This window comes from Zingiber officinale, chromosome 4A (genome assembly GCF_018446385.1).
Source record: "Zingiber officinale cultivar Zhangliang chromosome 4A, Zo_v1.1, whole genome shotgun sequence".
NCBI lineage: Eukaryota > Viridiplantae > Streptophyta > Magnoliopsida > Zingiberales > Zingiberaceae > Zingiber > Zingiber officinale.
The window spans coordinates 132,523,757-132,544,921 of record NC_055992.1 but is presented as its reverse complement, the minus strand read 5'-3'; the positions used below and the strand labels follow the sequence as shown (position 1 = coordinate 132,544,921).

Below are 21,165 nucleotides of genomic sequence, written 5' to 3'. Positions count from 1 at the left end.
GGAGTCTATTCAAATCAAGAGTCCTCATATAATGGACCATCCCCTGATTCACAATTTGCAAATAAGAGGATCCTTACTGCCATAAGAGGATGGATCCTTTGGTCCGTAAATTGCGGAGCAGAGGATGATCCACTTTTTTAGACCCTTGATTTGGATGGACCCCACTTATTTAAAAGTGGAGTCCATCCAAATCAAGAATCCTCATACAATGGATCATTCCCTGATCCATAATTTGTGGATCAGATGATCCTTACTATCATAGGAGGACGAATACTCTTATCCGTAAATTGCGAACCAGAAGATGTTCCACTTTTTTTAGACCCTTGATTTGGATGGCCCTCGCTTATTTAAAAGTGGAGTCTATCCAAATCAAGAATCCTCATACAATGGATCATCTCCTGATTCACAATTTACGGACCAGAGGATCCTTATTGCCATAGGAGGACAGATCCTCTTGTCCGTGAATTGCGGACCAGAGGATGATCCACTTTTTTTAGACCCTTGATTTGGATGAACCCCCATTTATTTAAAAGTGGAGTGTATCCAAATCACGAATCCTCATACAATGGATCATCTCCTAATCCACAATTTACGGATCAGAGGATCCTTATTGCCATTGGAGGACGGATCCTCTAGTCCGTAAATTACGTATTAGAAGATGATCCACTTTTTTAGACCCTTGATTTGGATGGACCCCACTTATTTAAAAGTGGAGTCTATCCAAATCAAGAATCCTCATACAATGGATCATCCCTTGATCCACAATTTGCGGATCAGAGGATCCTTACTGCCATTGGAGGGTGGATCCTCTGGTCCGTAAATTGCGGACCAGGTGATGATTCACTTTTTTAGACCCTTGATTTGGATGGACTCCACTTATTTAAAGGTGGAGTCTATCCAAATCAAGAGTCCTATGAATCATCCCGTGATCCACAATTTGCGGATCAGAGGATCCTTACTTTCATAGGAGGACGGATCCTTGGTCCGTAAATTACAGACCAGAAGATGATCAACTTTTTTAGCCCCTTTATTTGGATGGACCCCACTTATTTAAAAGTGGAGTCTATCCAAATCAAGAATTTTCATACAATGGATCATCCCCTGATTCACAATTTGCAGATCAGAGGATCCTTACTGCCATAGGAGGATGGATCCTCTGGTCCGTAAATTGTGAACTAGAGAATGATCCATTTTTTTAGACCCTTGATTTGGATGAACCCCATTTATTTAAAAGTGGAGTCCATCCAAATCAAGAATCCTTATACAATGGATCATCCCCTGATCCACAATTTTCGGATCAGAGGATCCTTACTATCATAGGAGGATGGATCCTCTGGTCCGTAAATACTGACCAGAGGATGATCTACTTTTTTAGACCCTTGATTTGGATGGACCCCACTTATTTAAAAGTGGAGTTCATCCAAATCAAGGATCCTCATACAATGGATCATCTCCTGATTCACAATTTGCGGATCAGAGGATCCTTACTGCATAGGAGGACGGATCCTCTAGTCCATAAATTGCGGACCAGAGGATGATCCACGTTTTTAGACCATTGATTTGGATGGACCCCACTTATTTAAAAGTGGAGTCTATCCAAATCAATAATCCTCATACAATTGATCATCCCTTGATCCATAATTTACGGATCAGAGAATCCTTACTGTCATATGAGGACGGATCCTCTGGTCTATAAATTGCGAATCAGAGGATGATCCAGTTTTTTAGACCTTTAATTTGGATGGACCCCACTTATTTAAAAGTGGAGTCTATCCAAATCAAGAGTTCTCATACAATGGACCATCCCCTGATCCATAATTTACGGATCAGATGATCCTTACTGCCATAGGAGGACGGATCCTCTGGTCCGTAAATTGCGGAGCAGAGGATGATCCACTTTTTTAGACCCTTGATTTGGATGGATTCCACTTATTTAAAAGTGGAGTCCATCCAAATCAAGAATCCTCGTACAATGGATGATCCCCTGATCCACAATTGCGGATCAGGAGATTCTTACTATCATAGGAGGACGGATCCTCTGGTCCGTAAATTGCGAACCAGAGGATGATCCACTTTTTTTAGACCCTTGATTTGGATGGACCCCTGTCCCCAGGGCGTAGCACAGATGGGGAGTGCATGGTTCTGTGACTAAAAGATCCAAGGATCGATCCCCGGGGTGTCACTGCCTGGGGTTAACGTCTCTGCCATGTACTTTCTACCTGTGTATCTGCATTTACCTCCCTCCATATCCGTGGGACTGGCTCTAGCGAGGCCACTGATGTGGCGGCTCCACATTTTTTTTTTTATTAGGATGGACCCCCACTTATTTAAAAGTGGAGTCTATCTAAATCAAGAATCCTCATACAATGGATCATCCCCTGATCCACAATTTGCGGATCAGAGGATCCTTACTGTCATAGGAGGACGGATCCTCTGGTCCGTAAATTGCGGACTAGAAGATGATCCACTTTTTTAGACTCTTGATTTGGATGAACCCACTTATTTAAAAGTGAAGTCTATCCAAATCAAGAGTCCTCATACAATGGATCATCCCCTGATCCATAATTTACGGATCAGAGGATCCTTACTACCATAGGAGGACGGATCCTCTAGTCCGTAAATTGCGGATCAGAGGATGATCTATTTTTTTAGACCCTTGATTTGGATAGACCCCACTTATTTAAAAATGAAGTCTATTCAAATAAAGAGTTCTCATACAATGAACTATCTTCTGATTCATAATTTACGGATCAGAAGATCTTTACTATCATAGATGGGGCATCTCTCAGCCGAATAACAGCCTAGCAACTGCCGAATAGGTCAACTATATATGGGCCTAACAAAGGGATGATTAATGACACGATCGCACTTTAAAGGTTGACCATTAAAAGAACACTACGCATCAATAACGCTGCATTAGCGGCCACACTGAGTCTACTTGGCCCACTCAATCAATGAAGAAAACCCATCACCAGCCCAAACCATAAAATCAAAGAGGAAGAGCAGAAAAAACTTGCATGAAATAGATCCAGTGTATCAGTCTCACCTGTCATGAGATCCACAGGACCTCTTCATGCAATCTTTCCATGCAGTGTCATTGCTCGACTAAAACTTTTGGTAAGGAATGGAATGTTATTGCAGCTGGAGTGACATAAAGTCGAACCTTCCAGGTCAGGCCTTGAAATCTCGTGGAATAACAAAACCAACAACATATTAGCACGCATCGTTTGCAGGCTCAGAACAATAGGTATCTCAACATTCAAAGAACTCACCAGTTTCTCAATAAGATATCAAATGGAATAAAAATATATTTCAATATCTCGGACCAACAATGTTGTTCGGGTTACCAGTCTTTAAGACAGTGGCAGATGCATAGGGAGGCTGAAGCCTCCCTCAGCCTGGCCGCCGCTCCCAGACGTCGCCAGACGCCAGCAAAATCCTTGGGCGGACGCAGAAGGAATAGAGGAGGCTGAGGAGTCTGAAGCCTCCCCCAACCTAGCCGCCGCCCATGGCTTAGATACTAGGCGCTACTAGACAGCAGCGGGCTAGCGGCCTGCCCATAGCCGACGGGCGTCGATCGTCAGCCACCACATAAGCCACAACTCATTCTCCGCTTACTGTCAATGTCGGAGGAGTATTCGACTTTTTTTCCCTTTATTTTTTTGCTTTAGCGTATTACTTAACCAAAATTAAAAAAAGAAAATACACTAACCAAAGCGGGCCAAGTGGTAAGTGGGGGTGGCCTAAGCCAAACAAATGAAAATAAATCCCCTATCCCTTACTTCCTCATTTTTTTTTTCTTTTCCGAAACAGAAAAGGCCAAAAGGAAAATTCTAATCCCAAACCTCCAACACCAAGGGCAGCAACACTCCAAGTTTGAAGTCTAAAGTCTCCATTCTCCAACACGACAACACGGCAACGCCATTTGCATAAGGACCGTAAGGTTAGATTTGTTGTGTTTAAAATTTTTTATTATTTGTTTTTTTTTAATTTACATAATTACATGTGTAATTTTAGTTTTCCATTACATTTCTAGTTTATTAGAGTTTTAGTTAAAAATTTGAAGTTAATTGTGATTAAATTATACAATATACATGAATTTATTTTTGGTTATTTATTTGTGTAGGATATGGAGAGATTTTTTAAACGAATTTGTAATGTCAAATCTTGCTCTGCCTAATTGTATTGAACAAGTGGAAAATCAATCTCGTATGTAATCAAGTCAAGCTAAGTCGAACTCTTGAATGTTTGAGTTTGGCTCGTTTATAATTGAACCGAGCTCGAGCTTTATTTAACGAATATATTTATGCCTCATGAGTTTATTCGAACTTTTATCGAGCCTAAACGAACTTAATAAATATAAATTATAAATTTAAATATTTATTAAAAATTAAATTATATATTTAGATAAAATTATAATGTTTTTATTAAAATTTATAATTTTATTCTAATAAATTTAATATATTTGTCTATATGTTTTATAAGTAGAGTGTAAAATTTATAAATTTAATATTAAAACTATTATTTTTTTATTTAAAAGTTGATTCATGAGCTTAACGAATATATCCACAAGCTAATGAGCCGAATATTATGAAGTTTGAATTTGATTTGTTTATCTTAACGAGTCTCATTAAACGAGCTCAAACGAGCTTTTATCGAATCGAGCTTCGAATAGCTCATGAACGGCTTGGTTCATTTACAATCCTACGTATAGAATTAAATTTGGGTGATATTATTAGCAGGGCGAAATTTGGATTTTATTTTAGGGGGGGCTAAATTTAAAATAAATTATCATTATAAAAAAAAATTATTATCATATTATAAAGTAGGTCTTTCATATAATAATGATAATATTTCAACAAAATATAAAAACAAATAATTCAAAAAACAAAACAGATTAAAAGAGTATAAAGAGAATAACCTTATAAAGCACTAAAATTACAATCAATCAAGTTCATTGATACTATACTTTACTCTACAAGACTTCTCATCAAACTCATCTATTATGGATTCGACATCTATTGAATCGGCAAACTCTCGCTCAATGTAAACAACCAAACAATCTGCAAGGAAATCATTATCCATCTTATTACGAAGTGATATCTTCACAAGATTCATTGCTGAAAATGCTCTCTCTGTAGTTGCTGTCGAAACTGGAAGAGTCAACACTAAGCGAATTAATCTATCAACCAAAAAGAAGTGATATGATTTTCTAGTTTCAACCAATACTTGACATAACTGAGAAAGAGAAGCAACATTTTGTAAACTGCATGACAAACTACTGCATACTCATAGTGCTCCAACTGTCTTTTCAAAGCATCTAACTCAATTCGAGTAAAATCTTAAGGATAGAAAATTTGAGCAAGAATATAAATATCCTCAATATTGAACGATTTGAACCCATCAACAAGATTCAAGGCTAAGCTGAGAGTTAGGAGTTGTATCGTTTGTTCAGTGAATCTATTATTCAACTCCATCAATTGAAAATCTATCACAACATTAAATATGCTAATATGATAATAATGCTCAACTGTGATATAATTCTTTTGTTGACAAGAACGTCTTGTTCCTTCCAAATATCAAGCACTCATATTGGGCATTTCAATGTGATGCCTTTCAAAAAAAAAAAAAAAAAAAAAGAAATATTATCATCATATAATAAATGTCATGTTAAAATGAAAAATAAATAGTTAAATAAATAAATAAATCTATACCTTTCATAAAACTTCAAAACACTTTCCAAAAGTTTCTCCCATCCAATTTCTCGTAACTTTTGAAGAAGAGTCTTGGTTGATGAGACCAAATTGATTGCATTTAATATGTCTTGAGATTTCATTTGCCATGCTTGACAAAGAATATTAGAGATTCCCAAAACTTCATTCATCAGGTGCAAGATAAACACAAATTCAAATGACATCATCTCTTTGTAAATGCTTTTAGCTTCTCCACATATGCTACTATTGAGTCCATTATCAATCATTCTTTCAAGAAGTATACAAGTTGCACTATACATATCAATTAAATTATTGACAGAAGCAAAATGAGAGCTCCAACGAGTAGGTCCAGCTCGTTATAAAGTACGAATTTGATTAGCCCCTGTGTCAGTTTTAAGTTCTCTCGAAACTATCATATCGATGATTTCATCTTCTCGAATAGATTTTAACTCACATTGACATTTGAAAGAAGAGCCAAAAAAATTGATAATGGAACTCAATTTTGAAAAGAATAATCATACCTCATGCACTTCTTTCGATACCGCAACTAAAGCAAGTTACAAGCAATGGGCAAAACAATGCATATAATAGGCATACGGACAATCTTTGCGAAATAAGGCTTGTAATCCATTCCATTCACTCCGCATATTACTAGCTCCATCATATCCTTGACCTCGTAAATTTTCAACCAAAAGATTGTAACGAGAAAGCACATTGCATATTTCTTTTTTAAGTCTTAATGCATTTGTGTCGATCACACTAACAACTTCAAAATAACGTTCTCGGACAATGCCCTGGCAGTCCACATATCTCAAAATGATGGTCATCTATTCCTTATTAGATTCATCAAGAGCTTCATCAACAAGAATACAGAACTTGGCATCCCCCACTTCTTCACGAATCATATTTCGCACTTTATTAGCCAAAATATGCAATAATTCTTTCTGAATCTTGGAAGATGTATACTTGGCATTTTGAGGAGCATTTTCTAAGACAACTGAAGCAATTTCTTCATTCAATCTTGCTTGCAACTTAATTAATTCAATGAAATTTCCACGATTAGTAGAATTTTTGATTCATCATGACCTCTAAATGCACACCCTTGCATAGCTAACCATTTCATACTCTCTATTAAAGTCTTAAGTCGTAATCGATTACTCAATATTTCTTGAGAAGTTACCTTGTTTATAACTTTGTCAATGCGATGAGATGAATCCACTAAATTATTCCACTTTTCCATAGCAAAATTATATAGTGAATTCGTATTGCCCTCAAGTTGTGCAAATGGGCATTTCTTCCTTTCTTTGACTCTCTTCCAATCTTGAAATCCTTCGTGAGTAAATGTAACATACTTCGAGGAACATTTGTCGAAAAGATAACATGGAAAATAAAATGCACTATTTTTTTACTTTTGAGTACTCTAACCATGGGAATTCTGCAAACCAACCATATTGAAAATGTCGATTTTGATTTGAATATGCAATAGGTGGATACTTACTCAATTCAGGTTGACATGACCCCATTTTGATATAATTCTTTCTAACATCATTACGCATATCTACGGGATGTGACCATATTGGCAAACATAATCCGGAATCACGTTCCAAGTAAGGAGCATCAATCGTTGATGGAATATCAACTTTCTCAACTTCAATTTTTGGAGATTCTTGAAAAAGAGATGGGGCATCATCAACATTCATTGAAGAATTAATTGCACTTGTTTGACCATCATTTGCTTTGTTGTAAAATTGATGAAGAGTTAACCTTGATTTTGTTCGCTTGGGGATATGTTCACTTGACATTGTAATCAATAACCTATATTAATATTCATTAATAAAATAATTAAACACAACCAATGGTCAATGAGTTAGAAAAATAAAAATTAAGAATCTGAGTTTTATATAGGCTTACACTGTTAGACGCGTGATCAAGTGGAGCAAAAAGTCGCTGACTCACTGTTAACCATTGCACAAAAGAATCTCCATCCTCCACCCTTTAAGAAGGAAAGATCCAAAGGCAAGGAGCAAAAAGTTAGATGTGTGATCAAGTGGAGCAAAAAGTTTCTGCAGCAAGCGGCAACCCCATAGCCACGAGGGGAAGTGAGAAATAAGAAGGAAAAAAGGGGGGGCGGGGGAAGGCAAACAAAATAGCAGATGCCCTAATGGGCTTTCGGTCGGGCCAGCCTAGGCTAAAGCCCAAGCTAGCCCCCTTATATGTTTCGCCCCTAATTATTAGTGATTTAGGATTACGAAAATCAATTGAAGAATTTGATATTACTATTCGAGATCAAACTTGAAGAGAATATGTGCTCCAAGGGCCTTGTCAACCTAATGGTCATGTGTACCTGAAAATAAATTTTGGTAATCAAGAAAGTAGTTTTTAAAAACTTGGTATAAAAAACATACATGGCTAGAGTATAGTATATCAAAAAATGTGGTATTTTATTTTTGGTGTTATATTTTCAAACCCTTAAATAAAGAAAATGTAAATAATGTCTTTATAAAAGATGGATACAATAATTGAAAAAAATGACATTAGAAAGATTCAATCGTCATATGGGAACTGTGAATAGTTGTCACAATAAAGTTAAAATACAATTTGAGCCCTTTTAAGATCAAAGACAGTGTGGGAAATATTTTACGAGTACATGGTTGTAATATAAAAATTGATTATCACGCCCATTTAATAGCAATGTTGAATGTGACAAGCTTTCTATTGAAGCAAGGGTTGCCTTTTCGAGGACACGATGAGTCAACAAATTCTTCAAATAGAGATAATTTTCTTAAGTAGCTTGAATGGTATAGTCAACGAAATGAAGATGTTTCCGAAGTTATAAAACAAAATGCTCTTGCAAACAATCAATTGACTTCTCCAAAAATTCAAAATGATTAATATGTGCTTGTGCCTCAGAGATCACACATACTATAATCAATGATGTTGTAGATAAATTCTTTTCTTTGATGGTTGATGAGGCTCAGGATAGTTCAGTAAAGGAGCATATGAGAGTTGTTTTGAGGTGTGTAAATAAAAAACGATGTGTGATTGAATGATTTCTTGCAGTTGTGCATATACGTGACACTAGTTTTATTCTATGAAAAGGGTTATTGATGTTTTATCTGTGCAACATAGTTTATCATTATTTAGATTGAGAGACCAAGGATATAATGGGGCTTCAAATATGCATGGTGAGTTCAATAAGTTGAAATTTTCGATACTACAAGAAAATCCATTTGCAATGTATGTTCACTATTTCTCTCACCAACTCCAATTAGTTCTTGTTATTGCCCACGACAATTTTACTCTGAGTGAATTTTTTGAGTATGTCACCATGATTATGAATATATTTGGAGTATCTTGTAAGATGAGAGATCATGTTAGAATGATTCAACATGATAAGATAATTGCTGAATTGGAAAGTGAAGAAATCACTAGTGGAAAAGGAAAAAAAAATATCAAGAAACTAGTTTAGCAAGACCTAGGGATACTCGTTGGGGATCACACTACTTAACATTACTTCGTCTATGCTCTATATGATCTTCAGTGATAAAAGTGTTAGGAAATGTATGATACCTCTTATTCTGTGAATAAAAGTGTCGCCGCAGATTTAATTGAGAAGATGGAGAATTATCATTTTGTTTGTGTTGCATTTGATGAAGTATATATTAGGAATTACAAATAAATTATCATTTTCCCTATGACAATGGGATCAAAATATTGTTCAAGTCGTGTCCTTGACTAGAAGTGTGAAATGTTGACTACAAGGTTTCAGGGAAGATGGATGCAGATAATTTTGGAACAAGTTAAGACATTTTATGAATTAAATATGATCTCAATACTTGATATGGAAAATAATATGCTAACTCGTACTCATGGCAGGCGTAAAGGACAATTCATCATCAATTTTCATCATTATCATATGGATATTTTTGTCAGGTATTATTTCACAAAAAAATCTATTTTTTTATTAAAGAGATTTTATTGATTATTAATGTTATCATGGTTGCAAATTTGAATATAAGGTTGTTGATTTAATTGTACAAGCGATGAATATTCATTTTTTAGAAGTTAATACGAAATTGTTTAATTGCATAGTATGTCTTCATCCAAGAAATTCATTCTCAATTTGATATTCGTAAACTCATCCATCTTACCGATTTTTATCCCAAGAACTTCTTTGGTACTGATTATTTATTTTTAGAACTTATAAGTTACTTTTATAATTTGTGTGATGATCCTCAATTTTCTTCAATTGATGATTTTAGAATTCTTGAGAAATTAGTTGAAACTGAAAAATATTTAATTTTCCCATTGGTTTATCGTATGATAGAGTTGGCATTAGTTTTATCAATTATAACTGTTTCTGTTAAACGAGTTTTTTCTATAATGAAGACTGATTTACGTAATAAAATAGGAGATGAATAGATGAATGACAGTATAATTGTATCCATTGAGAATGATATTTTTTTCTACAATTGAAAATGAGTATATATTACAACATTTTCAACAAATAAAATCTCGTAAAATCCAATTGTCTTCTCTTGTACCAACTCATCGGCCATCGCAGACTCCTGTGCCAATCGACCAAGGTGTTTCTACTTTCTTCCCATGATAAATGAGGTGACCTCCTCCCCCTTCTTGACATCTCAATTCACCTTGTATTCTACCAGAATTTGTGGAGTTACGTTCCTGGCTGTTGTTATAAATTTGCTGGTCTATCTAACTAGCAGAAATGAAATTTACTTGCTAACTTGGTGAAATTAGTGATCATGGACTACCCCGATCTGAAACTGAAAGATAAGACTCATCTCAAACTTTCCTAAACTTCTAAATTTTTTCTTCTTGCAAGTTACATCAAATGTTCTCAATGTTAACTTATCATATTTTAGAAATTTGGCCGAGTATTAAGTGAGACGAGGAAAAAGCTCTCGAGTTCTTGTTAGTCTCTTGGTAAACTATAAAACTATCATTTCAATCACATATATATCTATAACTTACTATAAGCTGAGTGAAAAGGCTTCAATTTTAACTTTATCATCATATATTTTTATCATTTTTATCGTTATTGATGTAAAATTTTAATTATTAAATATATATATTTAGCCGTATCTGTATAATTCAGCCCGGCCCATATTTCTTTTTTTCTGGTTCCACCACTGCACGAAGGCAAAGGAAGCAGCTGGCTTAAGGTGCTTCCACTAAACCGCAGATACACTTGAGATGATCTGGAAAAGCGCACTAATTCAAATTCGATCAATTTAAATCATTTTTCTATCAAAAATCATGATTGGTACTCTTAAAAAAACAAAATTAGTGACAAGTAGAACATAGAACTATTACCTCAAGGAGAGTTCATATACCAGGACCATTGTTTCATGATTCATAGCATTTTGCAAGTCATTGAGTTCTCTGGTTCAATTAAGACTCTACCATCCATCCATCTCACTATTGTCTTCGCTGCCTCATTCTAATCTTTTCAAAGTTGCCAATTTCACTTGATCAGAATTATTGACGATTTGCTCCACTAATATGATCTGGAAGCAATCAAACATTATGCTTTAGTTGACACAATTGAAGATGTAATCGAAATGAGAGAAGACTTTAGTGTATAATCCAGAGACCACCATTCTCAGACCTTTTTGTTCGTGCCAGCAAATTCTTTCTGCCATATCCTCCTTTGTCAGCCCCATCAGCTATTCCCTGTTACAGGCGACAGATCTGTTATAAAATTGTCAGAAGATAACCTGTAGCAACACCACAGCTAAACAATCAAATATTTCACTGCAATAGCAGAAGGAAATTAAGTGAAGTTCACCGATCCTCAGTATGCAAGGAAAATTTTCACTGCTTTGCCATTTCCCAAAATGCGTTTTCCTATTTAGGTATTAAAGAGAGGACAAAGCTGATATATAGATTAATCCCTGATCAGTCTATCAAAATATTGTTTCATCAAAATTTACATGAAAAGACGAACTATCAAAAAAACTTTACAGGCATGCGGAAGAAGCATTCAAAAGGGAGAAAGATAGCAGCATTAGCTAGTCAAATAAGAGCCGTCTCCTGACAGACTTTGGCAAGTTCTTATCCAGGTTAGTTAGCTTCTCTCTTTTGCCACATGGTGAGCTGTCTATGAATGAACCCTTCTCATGATCTTGAGCCACAGCCTTTGTAGAATGATAAAACCGCTTAATGCTAAGCTGGACCTCAGTCGATATAGGAGATGCCAATCTGATGGACGTTTCAACTTTGTTTTTACATCTGCTCTTCTGCAAATAATTGCAAAATTGAATATTACCATAATTCACCATGTGTTTTCTATCCTACTATATTATGCTAAAAAAATGCCCTGAGCAATGAAAAAGTAACTATTAGTATTTTCTTTCAATGGTTTGAAAGTTGGAGAAGTAACAGTACCATAAATTACTTACTGGTTATATCTGTCTCGAACCATACACTTGATGGATAAATGAACCTTATAAAAGAAAAAATATTGTACTCCTAATCAGCAAAGTGGTTGGAGCATTTTGGATCTTAAATAGAGAATAAAGAAGTGATTGTTACACTTTAGGATCACTATAATGGTTGTCGGTTGTAATCATTAGCATTTCTAATTCATCCCCAAAAATACAAAACTATTATGGTAACTATTTTTGAATCCGGAGTATCTTATTACAGGATTTAAATGGTATGGTACAACTTAAAGAGGTGGTTACAAGAAGCAAAATATAGTTCATACCTTTAATTCCAAGAACCTATCAACCTCCTTCGGGAATGCAGCTCGTACAAGATCCATATTTTCATCCGTCAACAAAAAAAAGCATCCATCATCTACTAGAATTGTTGGACCATCTGGCTCATCTAATAGATCAATTGACTCGTCAGATCCAGGTGACTGAAGTGGGAGTAGTTCAGCTTGTTCATTAGAAACAGAATGGATAGTACAAATAGCATCTCTCATCCATTTGATTAAGTAGAAAGGATGACCGTGCTTGATCTTCTGTTGCATAATTGAGTGAAATTTATACTGGTCATTCAAAAGTAAGTTGTCATTTTGAGTAGAGGCTATTTCTCTCAAGTAAATAGTACATAGCAAAGGAAGCATCTTCTGGCGTATATAAGAGGATTCCCAGTTCTGGTGAAAACTTAAGAAGTCAACCAGATGCTCAACTTTAGGCTTATCCCATTTGAGCATTAGGCCATCTTTCCCTACAGATAAGTTGCAAATCTAAGCAAGAAAGATTTGTCGGAAAATAAGGACGTTGAAAAAGATCTACACATAAAATAATACGAGAGAGAAAAGATGATTCAATGATAGGAATCATTATTTGTTACTATTTTGGTTACATCAACAAAGTTCATTAGGTTCAGTGCCAAATATCTAATGTCTCTCGAACTAATAAAATCCAACTAATAAAATTGAACAAATTTTCAGTGAGTCCTTGTCATCTGAAAATCATAAAACAACCAAATAAATGGGCAGCTTCACAGAATACAATACATCCACTTCATTTTTTTCTGAACGGGAAAAGTTTTATCCAAGATAAATTAATAAAGTAATATCCATTTAAACTTCTCAAACTTTTCAATCTCTTCCTAAATATTTCCAGTAACTCATCTATCTACAAGATAATTGAAAATTTTGCAACACTTACCATCAAAATACCCATAGCTATCATTTAAATATAATGCAATGATCTCATTGTTTGGGAACTTAGGCATAGCAGAAATAGATTTTTGCATTTTAACTTGCCATTTTTCATGTCTTTGATGCTCCTTGAGTTTGTGCACCTGCCATTACAAACAAAGTTACATAATTAGTCAAAAGAAGGGCGAGGAGGCAGAAACACAAGGAGACAGATAAATAGCAATACTTTTCCACTGATAGAGTGCTCTTGAGATAAAATCGACAAATAATTAACAGAACTACATCAAGATAATAGACAAAATAGAACCAATTAATATAAGAAAGATAATAGAACCAAAGAGCTTCTCATATGTACAATCAATTAATAAAAGAAATATAATAGACAAAATATAAAGGAATTTAGATGCTAAATGTACCTCACCACAACTGGAGCATGTGCATTTGAAGCCAGATGGCTTTTTCATGCATGTATGTGAACCATTCATGACACACTGCTTACAAGCAATCTTGATATGAACACTTTTTCTGCCTGGATGACCACAATGTGTGCAGTGTGGGGATTTAACAGTCATAGAAAACATAGTTGAACTGGTTGCAATTCCATTTTCAATATCTAGATCTCCCTTCCCTATCATGGATAACCTACAAAACATGTTGAAATTAGCTTTTAGAACAATAGCTTGGAACAACAACACCATCCACGAACCTAAATCAAAGCCAAACATCAATCTAGCACCTACCGATCCAAAATTTCATCATCAGAATACAACCGCACAAAGCGAACAGCATTATCAACACCAAACCCAGGAACCCCATGTAAGTCATGGTCATTGCCAACAAGAAGAGCAATAGCAATCAATTGTTTTCTTTTCAAACCAAGGCCAGCTTCGATATCTGAAATATTGTAGCACTCGAATGGCTCCTGATGAAACGGTAGCAAAAATCTTACATAGAAGAATGAGAAAGTAAAGAAATTGTACAAATGTTGTGAAGACAAACCAAAAAAATGGAATTATTAGCAGGAAATTATTCTATTTAAACAACAAAACAAGGAAAATGAACAGATGCAACAAGGACATGAATGAAACAATTATGTTAAGATGAAAAAAATAAGTCTGGTCCTTACTTTAGAATTAGAACTTAAGCACTTTATAATGCATTTTGCTCCAAAAAGGAAGGCATCGCTGTCAGCAGTAATGCAAGCATCCACTTGACCTTCACGATTTAGTTGTGCAGAAAGAGCTTCAGCTTCACAATGAGCTTCTATAACAGGCATCCCTAGTAGTTTGAGGAGCTCCTGTGAATTAAAAGAACTATGAATATGCAACTACAGTTATTTTTATAAGAGTTTAAACAAAAAATTCAAAGCAACATAGTATGAACCAATGAACCCCGTTCAATTGGTAAGATCCAACACTTGTCCTGTCTACAAATAGGTAAAAGTCAATGGAAAACAACAATATAAAATAGATTAGTGCTTCCTCTAAAAAATAAACCGGATAAATACAAAATAATATTTAGTTTTTTTGAATTCTAATGATTTGAAACCAAAAAACATATCGATGCTTAAAAGCAAATCTAAAACTTTGAAGCAGTTGGACCATAAATACAAGTCTGAGATTTATTTATTTATTTACTGTGAGTGCGTGCAACAAATAGGTGTCTCCTATTGGTACCTAAGTCTCTTTTAGGTTGCAAAGAGATTAAAAGAAAAGGACAACTAATGAACAAAGCACAAAATATTTTTCATAAAGAATTGAAAGATATTTCGGAAGTATTACTACATGTCTTCTTATTATCAGAGAGAACTTCATATTTGAAAACATTTTCCATTATCACGCCTCAAAAAGAGAGATACAGATTTCCCCCGGCTGTAACATGAATGTTAACACAGGCAACTTAAAGCATTCATCCAGAGATTGCAATACGAGCGTAAATCTAAATGCTAGCCGTTTCATGCTCACCATGCATTCTCGCACATATTTGGTGAAGAAGCGGTTCCTCTGCCTCACGGGAGTCACCTCCCCCTCACCTTCTACAGGTTTCGGCAGCTCCGAGGGATCCAAGCCAGACATCCGGAAGAAACGCTCAATCCTTGCCTGCGACTTCAATGGCGACGGCTCACCGTCCACCACAAATACCGGATACGCCCCCATCTAAGCAAAATAAAATAAGCACGCAACCCATCAGGCCAATGGGGCACAAACCCTAGCCGTTCGTTCTCCTCCATTTGTAAGAAAAAGGGGAGGACTGGGTCCAGAAACTCGAACCTTGGAGAAGAGAGCGACGGTGCGGAAGAAGGTGTTGCGCAGGTGAGGGTTCCGAGCGTTAGGTTTCCGTCTTCGAATGACGGCGTCGTGCTGGACGATCCAATAGGAGAGATCGACGGCGACGCGCTTTTCGCGGAGGAAATCGATGCCCTCATTGCGCGCATAGGGCTTCAGAAGGTCCCAGAAGCTTCCGCCGACGCCCATCTCCGGCGGTAGACTCGACGGCGACAACGAGGAGAATCGAGCGAGAAAGAGATCGCGCGCCGGGGAAAAGTCGAAGGGTTTTAGGGATCCTTGGTTCTCGCGCGGGGTTCGCTATATACTTCAATCGAGGCCGGTCAAGTAACGGCCGTTATAATAATATTAATCGCTGCGAATTCAAATTCTCTTTTTATTTTTGAAAACCAAAAAAATATCTTAGACAAAAATAGAAAATGGCACTCCTAAATATATAAATCGTGAATAAACGTTCCTTTTTAAAATAAAAATTAAAAGGATACTTCATTAGATATTTTATTTAAAAAATATTTACAACGTTTAATATTATTGTGTAAAGTGATTTTGAGTCCAAATCACTCCCCTCGATCTATGGGTAGCGCATGAAATATTGTCGACTTGATGTGGGAAGGTTAAATCTTATAAATACCTCTCACGCATTAAAGTGATATTAAAAAATTTTAAATATTTTTTGTATTATAATTTTGATTAAAATTAAAACATTTATTTTTTCATATTATAGCAACTTCTAAATTTAAAAATATTTTGAATAAAAATATATGAAGAGATGCTCTTTTAATTTTTTTAAAGACCTTTTGATGATTTTTCAAATTTAAAACACCTTTTTAATTTTCACTCAAATATTTTTATCTTTTGAATAACATCATTTTAATTATAATATAAAATATGTTAAAAACATTTTCGCAATAGTAATATTTTCAAAATGCGCCATTAAGTCTTAATTAAATAATTCCCATCCCGAGTGTGTGTCAAGTATTAGGATTGATCTGAAAAAATTCAAAAGATATTCACTCAACTTCTTTAAATAAATACAATCGAAACTTATTTCTATGGCATTTGATATAATTTATTATAATTTTATAAACATACTTTTATGTTAAAATTAATAGATATTAGTGTTAATTTGCTTGGTTAATTTTTTTTAAAAAAAATTGATATATCAAAAACTATTAAATCATTTTTCTGTTTCATAATAAATTCTTGCATAAATCAATACATCTAGTAATTTAGCTACAACTACGTATTAGAGGAGCAACAAAGCCCCAAATCAGACTTCAGTCATCGAAACACTATAAAATCCAAACTCAAACCACAGCTACGGTAAGGGATATCAACCTAAAAATTATGCATTTCACTTCCTCCAGTTAAATCTGTTACCTCCACGGCCGAAGCCTCCACCACGGCCTCCTCCGCGACCACCTCTACGGCCTCGTCCATCAGAGAATCTATTGCCACCTCTACCTTGGGAGAATCTGTAGCATATCAAGTGGATGTTACTAAAATGAAGCATTTCCAAACGGGAATGCAGCTGCTTACCTGTCGAAAGAGTTTGGGGTAGCATTGGCTGCTAAAGATTCAGCGGATTCAATAATACCAGCAGACTCAGGTGCGGCGATCTGCTCAAACTTAACACCTGAGTCTCTTTCGATTCGAGAAATATGGTACTTGCCTTTTGGTTCATATAATAGGATTGCAACACCGGTATTGCCTGGTAGAAACTTACGTTAGCAATCGGCAATGGACGAATGAACATGGACATGGTAAACTTGAAAACAAAAAGGAAATCACCAGCTCTTCCAGTTCGCCCGGAACGATGGATGTAATCTTCGACGTCACGTGGGGGCTCAGACTGAAAAAAAAAGTTTAGTTAGAACACTTGTTACTTGAGGTAAAACCTTCAGACAAATCAACATTGACATGGCCATGAAAGTCACAAGTATTTAACATCCACTATATGGATCTATTTTTCGTTTAACTTTAAATAAGAAGAATTGATGTAATTAGTTTGAGATAAAGATGCACCTGTATAACCAACTGCACATCATTGATGTCGAGTCCCCGCGCAGCCACATTCGTAGCAACCAAAATCAAAAACCGGCCAGCCCTAAATCCAGCTAGTATGAACTGGATAATACGGAGACTTAGAAACAAGATGTACAATTTTGCAAAAAAAAAAAAATGTCATTTTCATGCACATACTTCTCGCTTGTCTTGAGATATGTCTCCATGCAGAGCTCGTGCACCAGGTAACAATTGACCAAGGTCAGCTGCGGATCTTTTTGTCTCGGTGAAAACAATAGTTCGGCCGCCACTAAGAATATTTCCACAGATAAGTTCACCAGTTCACACGAGAGAAAACAAATAAAGCAAAGTGAACGTGTAACCATAAAATTACAAACCTGCTATAGGAATTGATAATATGTGGAATAAGTTTTTGTCTGACAGAAAGAGAACAGGGAAGAACAAGATGCCTAACACTGGCAGAAGCCTTCAGTTTTTGATTGCCTACTAGGTCGGCTGTTTTCTTATCTTTCTTAAGAAACCTTGCCGATATCTGCAAAATTTTGGGGAAAAAGGAACTAAAGTAAAATTGGATTCATAATCAAATATTAAAAATATAAAGTTTCTTTGAACTTGAAACTTAGGACCTAAAATCTTTAACAGTGATAGTGTATCAATAAGATGTTACACCTATAGGGAAACAGAATCATGCAGCACACTAGACCAGCCATGGTATTTACGAACTGGCTTACATCCTTGCACAAAATTTACTCGAACAAGAGTGAAATTCTAGAAAACAAAATTAATATTTACCTTCTTAACCCAGTCAGGTAAGGTAGCACTAAAGAGGAGAGTTTGAACTTTGCTAGCATCCTCAACTTTACCTGCCAAAAGACCAGGAAAAAAAGTTAATAATGGCCCTAAAACAAGTAAAAGAATGCCACATGAATTTGAGCTAACAAACATGCAATGAACACTTAACACAAAACTTCAACTATATTAAGCAGATCATAAAGATCCTAAACTAGTGAAAAACAGTGAAGAAAACCCATACGGAGAATCAGTTCCACGTCATCCACGAAACCCATTTTCAACATTTCATCTGCTTCGTCAAGCACGCGGAAATTTAAATTTTTCAGGTCAAGAGTATTTCTCTGTATGTGATCCTGTAAAAAAAAGACAGATTATTTTTTAGGAAAAAGAAGCACAGAGACAAAAAAAAAGGACTATGAAACTATAGAAACAGAAAATACCTTTACACGTCCTGGAGTTCCAACAACAATATCAACCCCCGCTCTTATTGACATTACTTGAGCACGGAAAGGAGATCCACCATACAAACAGCATGAAGATAACCCCACTGCTCGACCATAGATCTCAAAGTCTGAGTGCACCTGGGATTCATTGTCATAAGCATCAAGTACCGGAATGAAGAATCATGGAATAGTAGCACACACGACATACACAAATAATCTATAATTTGGAATACCTGTTTTGCAAGTTCTCGGGTTGGAAGAAGTACCAAAACACTAGGAGACCTTCCATAACCAGTCTTTCTTGATGTCTTGAGCATTCCATTTGTCAAAGACTCCAACATAGGCAGCACAAAAGCCAAGGTCTTACCCTATGAATATGTCCATACAAATATCAAAATAGTCAGTACAATACATACATATAAGAAAAAACAGTGCCCAAAATTGAAGTTCGTTAGTGGAAAATACAGTTTACAAACTTATAAACAGAACAGCTATGCTAGATGAGGATTAAGCTTGGGCAACATCAATCAAGATCAAGTAGAAATTATAAAGCTCAAATCAATGTCAAAATATAAAAGAAAATTTGCCAAATTATGCTCCTAAATTTTGTATTTTCCACTGGAAATCCCATATTTTGTTTTTTTATAGGGGACCATGTTGAATTGTAAAAAGGTCCTAAATGTCTTCTGGCTCTCACCCACCTGCCCCCAAAAAATCTGATCACCCAACCAATCCACCAGAACTCGCATACATTTGCTCCACCCTTGCCAACACAGTTGACTTCCCCTCTCAAGCTTTTTGGTCAAATATTTGATGTCTCCATTCTTGATGGGGCAACAGAAGAGGTAGAGGGGGGCAAGAGGAGAAAGGAGAAAGGCTTACTGTTGTCGGTGGAGCAGAGGAAAAGGTGGAGGAGCAAGAAAAAAAGGCTTGAGAAAGGGGGAAGCCTACAATGTTGGTAAGTGCGGACAAGATGTATGTAAGGTTTGAACGGATCGGTTACATGCAAACAACTGGAGCACCCTTTGGGAAAAAAACAGTGTGGTACACCCAATGAGAAAACAAAAACTGGGGGCAAGATTTCAGAGATTTGCCAATATTAGTCTAATTAGTTTAGTTATATAGTCTAATTGATGCTTCTAGGAGTTGAAGACAAATCCCCAATCATGTTCTCCATCAAAGACTGATACTGGATGCTACTCCACTACAAATTGTGAAAAATCCATACACCTAACAATGAACTTGGGAAACTTGAATAAACCAAAACAATAGACAATTAACGAATAAGTTGTTTCTGTATCATCTTAACCTCTCCATTTCTATCATCTGTGCATTATTTCAGCTTATTGTATATATTTCATTTTGGTTTAGGAGATTTCGATAGTCCTTTTGGCTTTATATTTTCTCAAATTATATATATGTATACGCAAACCATCAGCAAAAATATCAGTTTTTTTCAGGATAAGAAAATGATATCATATTCTACATCAGTTAATTTCGAGGATTATATAGTTTTTACAAAATGTTCTCAAATTTCAAACAGAGCATAATCTGCAGTGATGGTAAGCGAAACAATTAGCAGTAATAGAACAAAAAACGAAACATGAAGCAGCACAGAATCAAACACCTGACCAGTCCGTGCTCGGCCGACCAAATCAAACCCATCGAGAATGAGATCAAAAGTCATGGCTTGGATGGGAAACAGAGCCTTTATTCCGTTCGAGTTCAAGGTCTGTCTCAAGACGTTTGAGATCCTAAACTTGGACAAGGCATTCGGATCATCCAGATCCGCTTCCTTGCCCTCCTCCATCATCTTCGGCCTCTTCGACATAGTGGAATCAGATATGGGATTGCTCTCCTCCTCATCATCGGCCTTCCGCTTCTTAAAAATCGTACTCTTCTCCTTCACAAGCATCGTCTCCTCAGCGAGGACAGATTGAGATGAGAGGAGATAAGGCATCGCGGTGGTGGAGGGGCTCTCGCTTGCGGTCGGAAGAAAGATCGCGGCGTGGAGGCGCGTCGACGCAAGCAGAGAGAGAAAAAGAAGTGATCCGTTCCAGGGTTTCGTAATTTTATAGGGTTGGCTCCCCAAAGGAGGCATGTAATGGGGCATAAGTGAGGGCCAGAATGGAACGGGCTGAACCGGCTCTTGAACAAGTGAATTGTACAGGACCAGGCCGGCACAATCTGGGCCGTTTCAATGGCCTTGGGTCGGCTCAACATCCAGCCTAATTAAAAAGTTCAAAGATGTATAAGAAAGAAAA

General features: G+C 36.1%; 2 protein-coding genes across 3 annotated transcripts; both read right to left on the bottom strand.

Moving 5' to 3' along the window:
• Positions 1-10,245: 10,245 nt before the first annotated feature.
• LOC121971294 (flap endonuclease GEN-like 1) lies at positions 10,246-15,928 on the bottom strand. 2 transcript variants are annotated; one of them, XR_006109106.1, is made up of 10 exons: positions 15,627-15,928; positions 15,321-15,512; positions 14,483-14,653; positions 14,097-14,278; positions 13,773-13,998; positions 13,364-13,499; positions 12,448-12,917; positions 11,751-11,977; positions 11,347-11,411; positions 10,246-11,245 (listed from the first exon to the last, which is right to left on the bottom strand). XR_006109106.1 is itself a non-coding variant. In XM_042522482.1 (8 exons), the coding sequence occupies exons 1-8, from the start codon at positions 15,828-15,830 to the stop codon at positions 11,750-11,752; spliced, it is 1,809 nt and encodes a 602-aa protein (XP_042378416.1). In that variant the 5' UTR covers positions 15,831-15,928; the 3' UTR covers positions 11,589-11,749. The 2 variants fall into 2 exon arrangements, 1 of the variants encoding a protein (XP_042378416.1); XM_042522482.1 differs by lacking the exons at positions 10,246-11,245; positions 11,347-11,411 and having other exon boundaries at positions 11,589-11,977.
• Positions 15,929-16,801: 873 nt separating this feature from the next.
• On the bottom strand, positions 16,802-20,948 carry LOC121971293 (DEAD-box ATP-dependent RNA helicase 7-like). Its single transcript, XM_042522481.1, has 11 exons — positions 20,529-20,948; positions 19,135-19,269; positions 18,899-19,039; positions 18,700-18,811; positions 18,459-18,529; positions 18,044-18,198; positions 17,844-17,955; positions 17,667-17,768; positions 17,433-17,493; positions 17,181-17,352; positions 16,802-17,116 (listed from the first exon to the last, which is right to left on the bottom strand). The coding sequence occupies exons 1-11, from the start codon at positions 20,859-20,861 to the stop codon at positions 16,996-16,998; spliced, it is 1,515 nt and encodes a 504-aa protein (XP_042378415.1). The 5' UTR covers positions 20,862-20,948; the 3' UTR covers positions 16,802-16,995.
• Between the last annotated feature and the right edge of the window lie 217 nt (positions 20,949-21,165).

Coding starts and splice junctions, on each gene's coding strand:
- LOC121971294 (XM_042522482.1), bottom strand. CDS start 15,830: ATGGGCGTCGGCGGAAGCTTCTGGGACCTTCTGAAGCCCTATGCGCGC. Junction 14,279..14,482: donor GCTTAAGTTCTAATTCTAAA/GTAAGGACCAGA, acceptor CCGTTTCATCAG/GAGCCATTCGAGTGCTACAA. Junction 13,500..13,772: donor CATGCTCCAGTTGTGGTGAG/GTACATTTAGCA, acceptor TTGTAATGGCAG/GTGCACAAACTCAAGGAGCA.
- LOC121971293 (XM_042522481.1), bottom strand. CDS start 20,861: ATGCCTTATCTCCTCTCATCTCAATCTGTCCTCGCTGAGGAGACGATG. Junction 18,199..18,458: donor TACCTGACTGGGTTAAGAAG/GTAAATATTAAT, acceptor AAAATTTTGCAG/ATATCGGCAAGGTTTCTTAA. Junction 17,769..17,843: donor TATCTCAAGACAAGCGAGAA/GTATGTGCATGA, acceptor CGTATTATCCAG/TTCATACTAGCTGGATTTAG.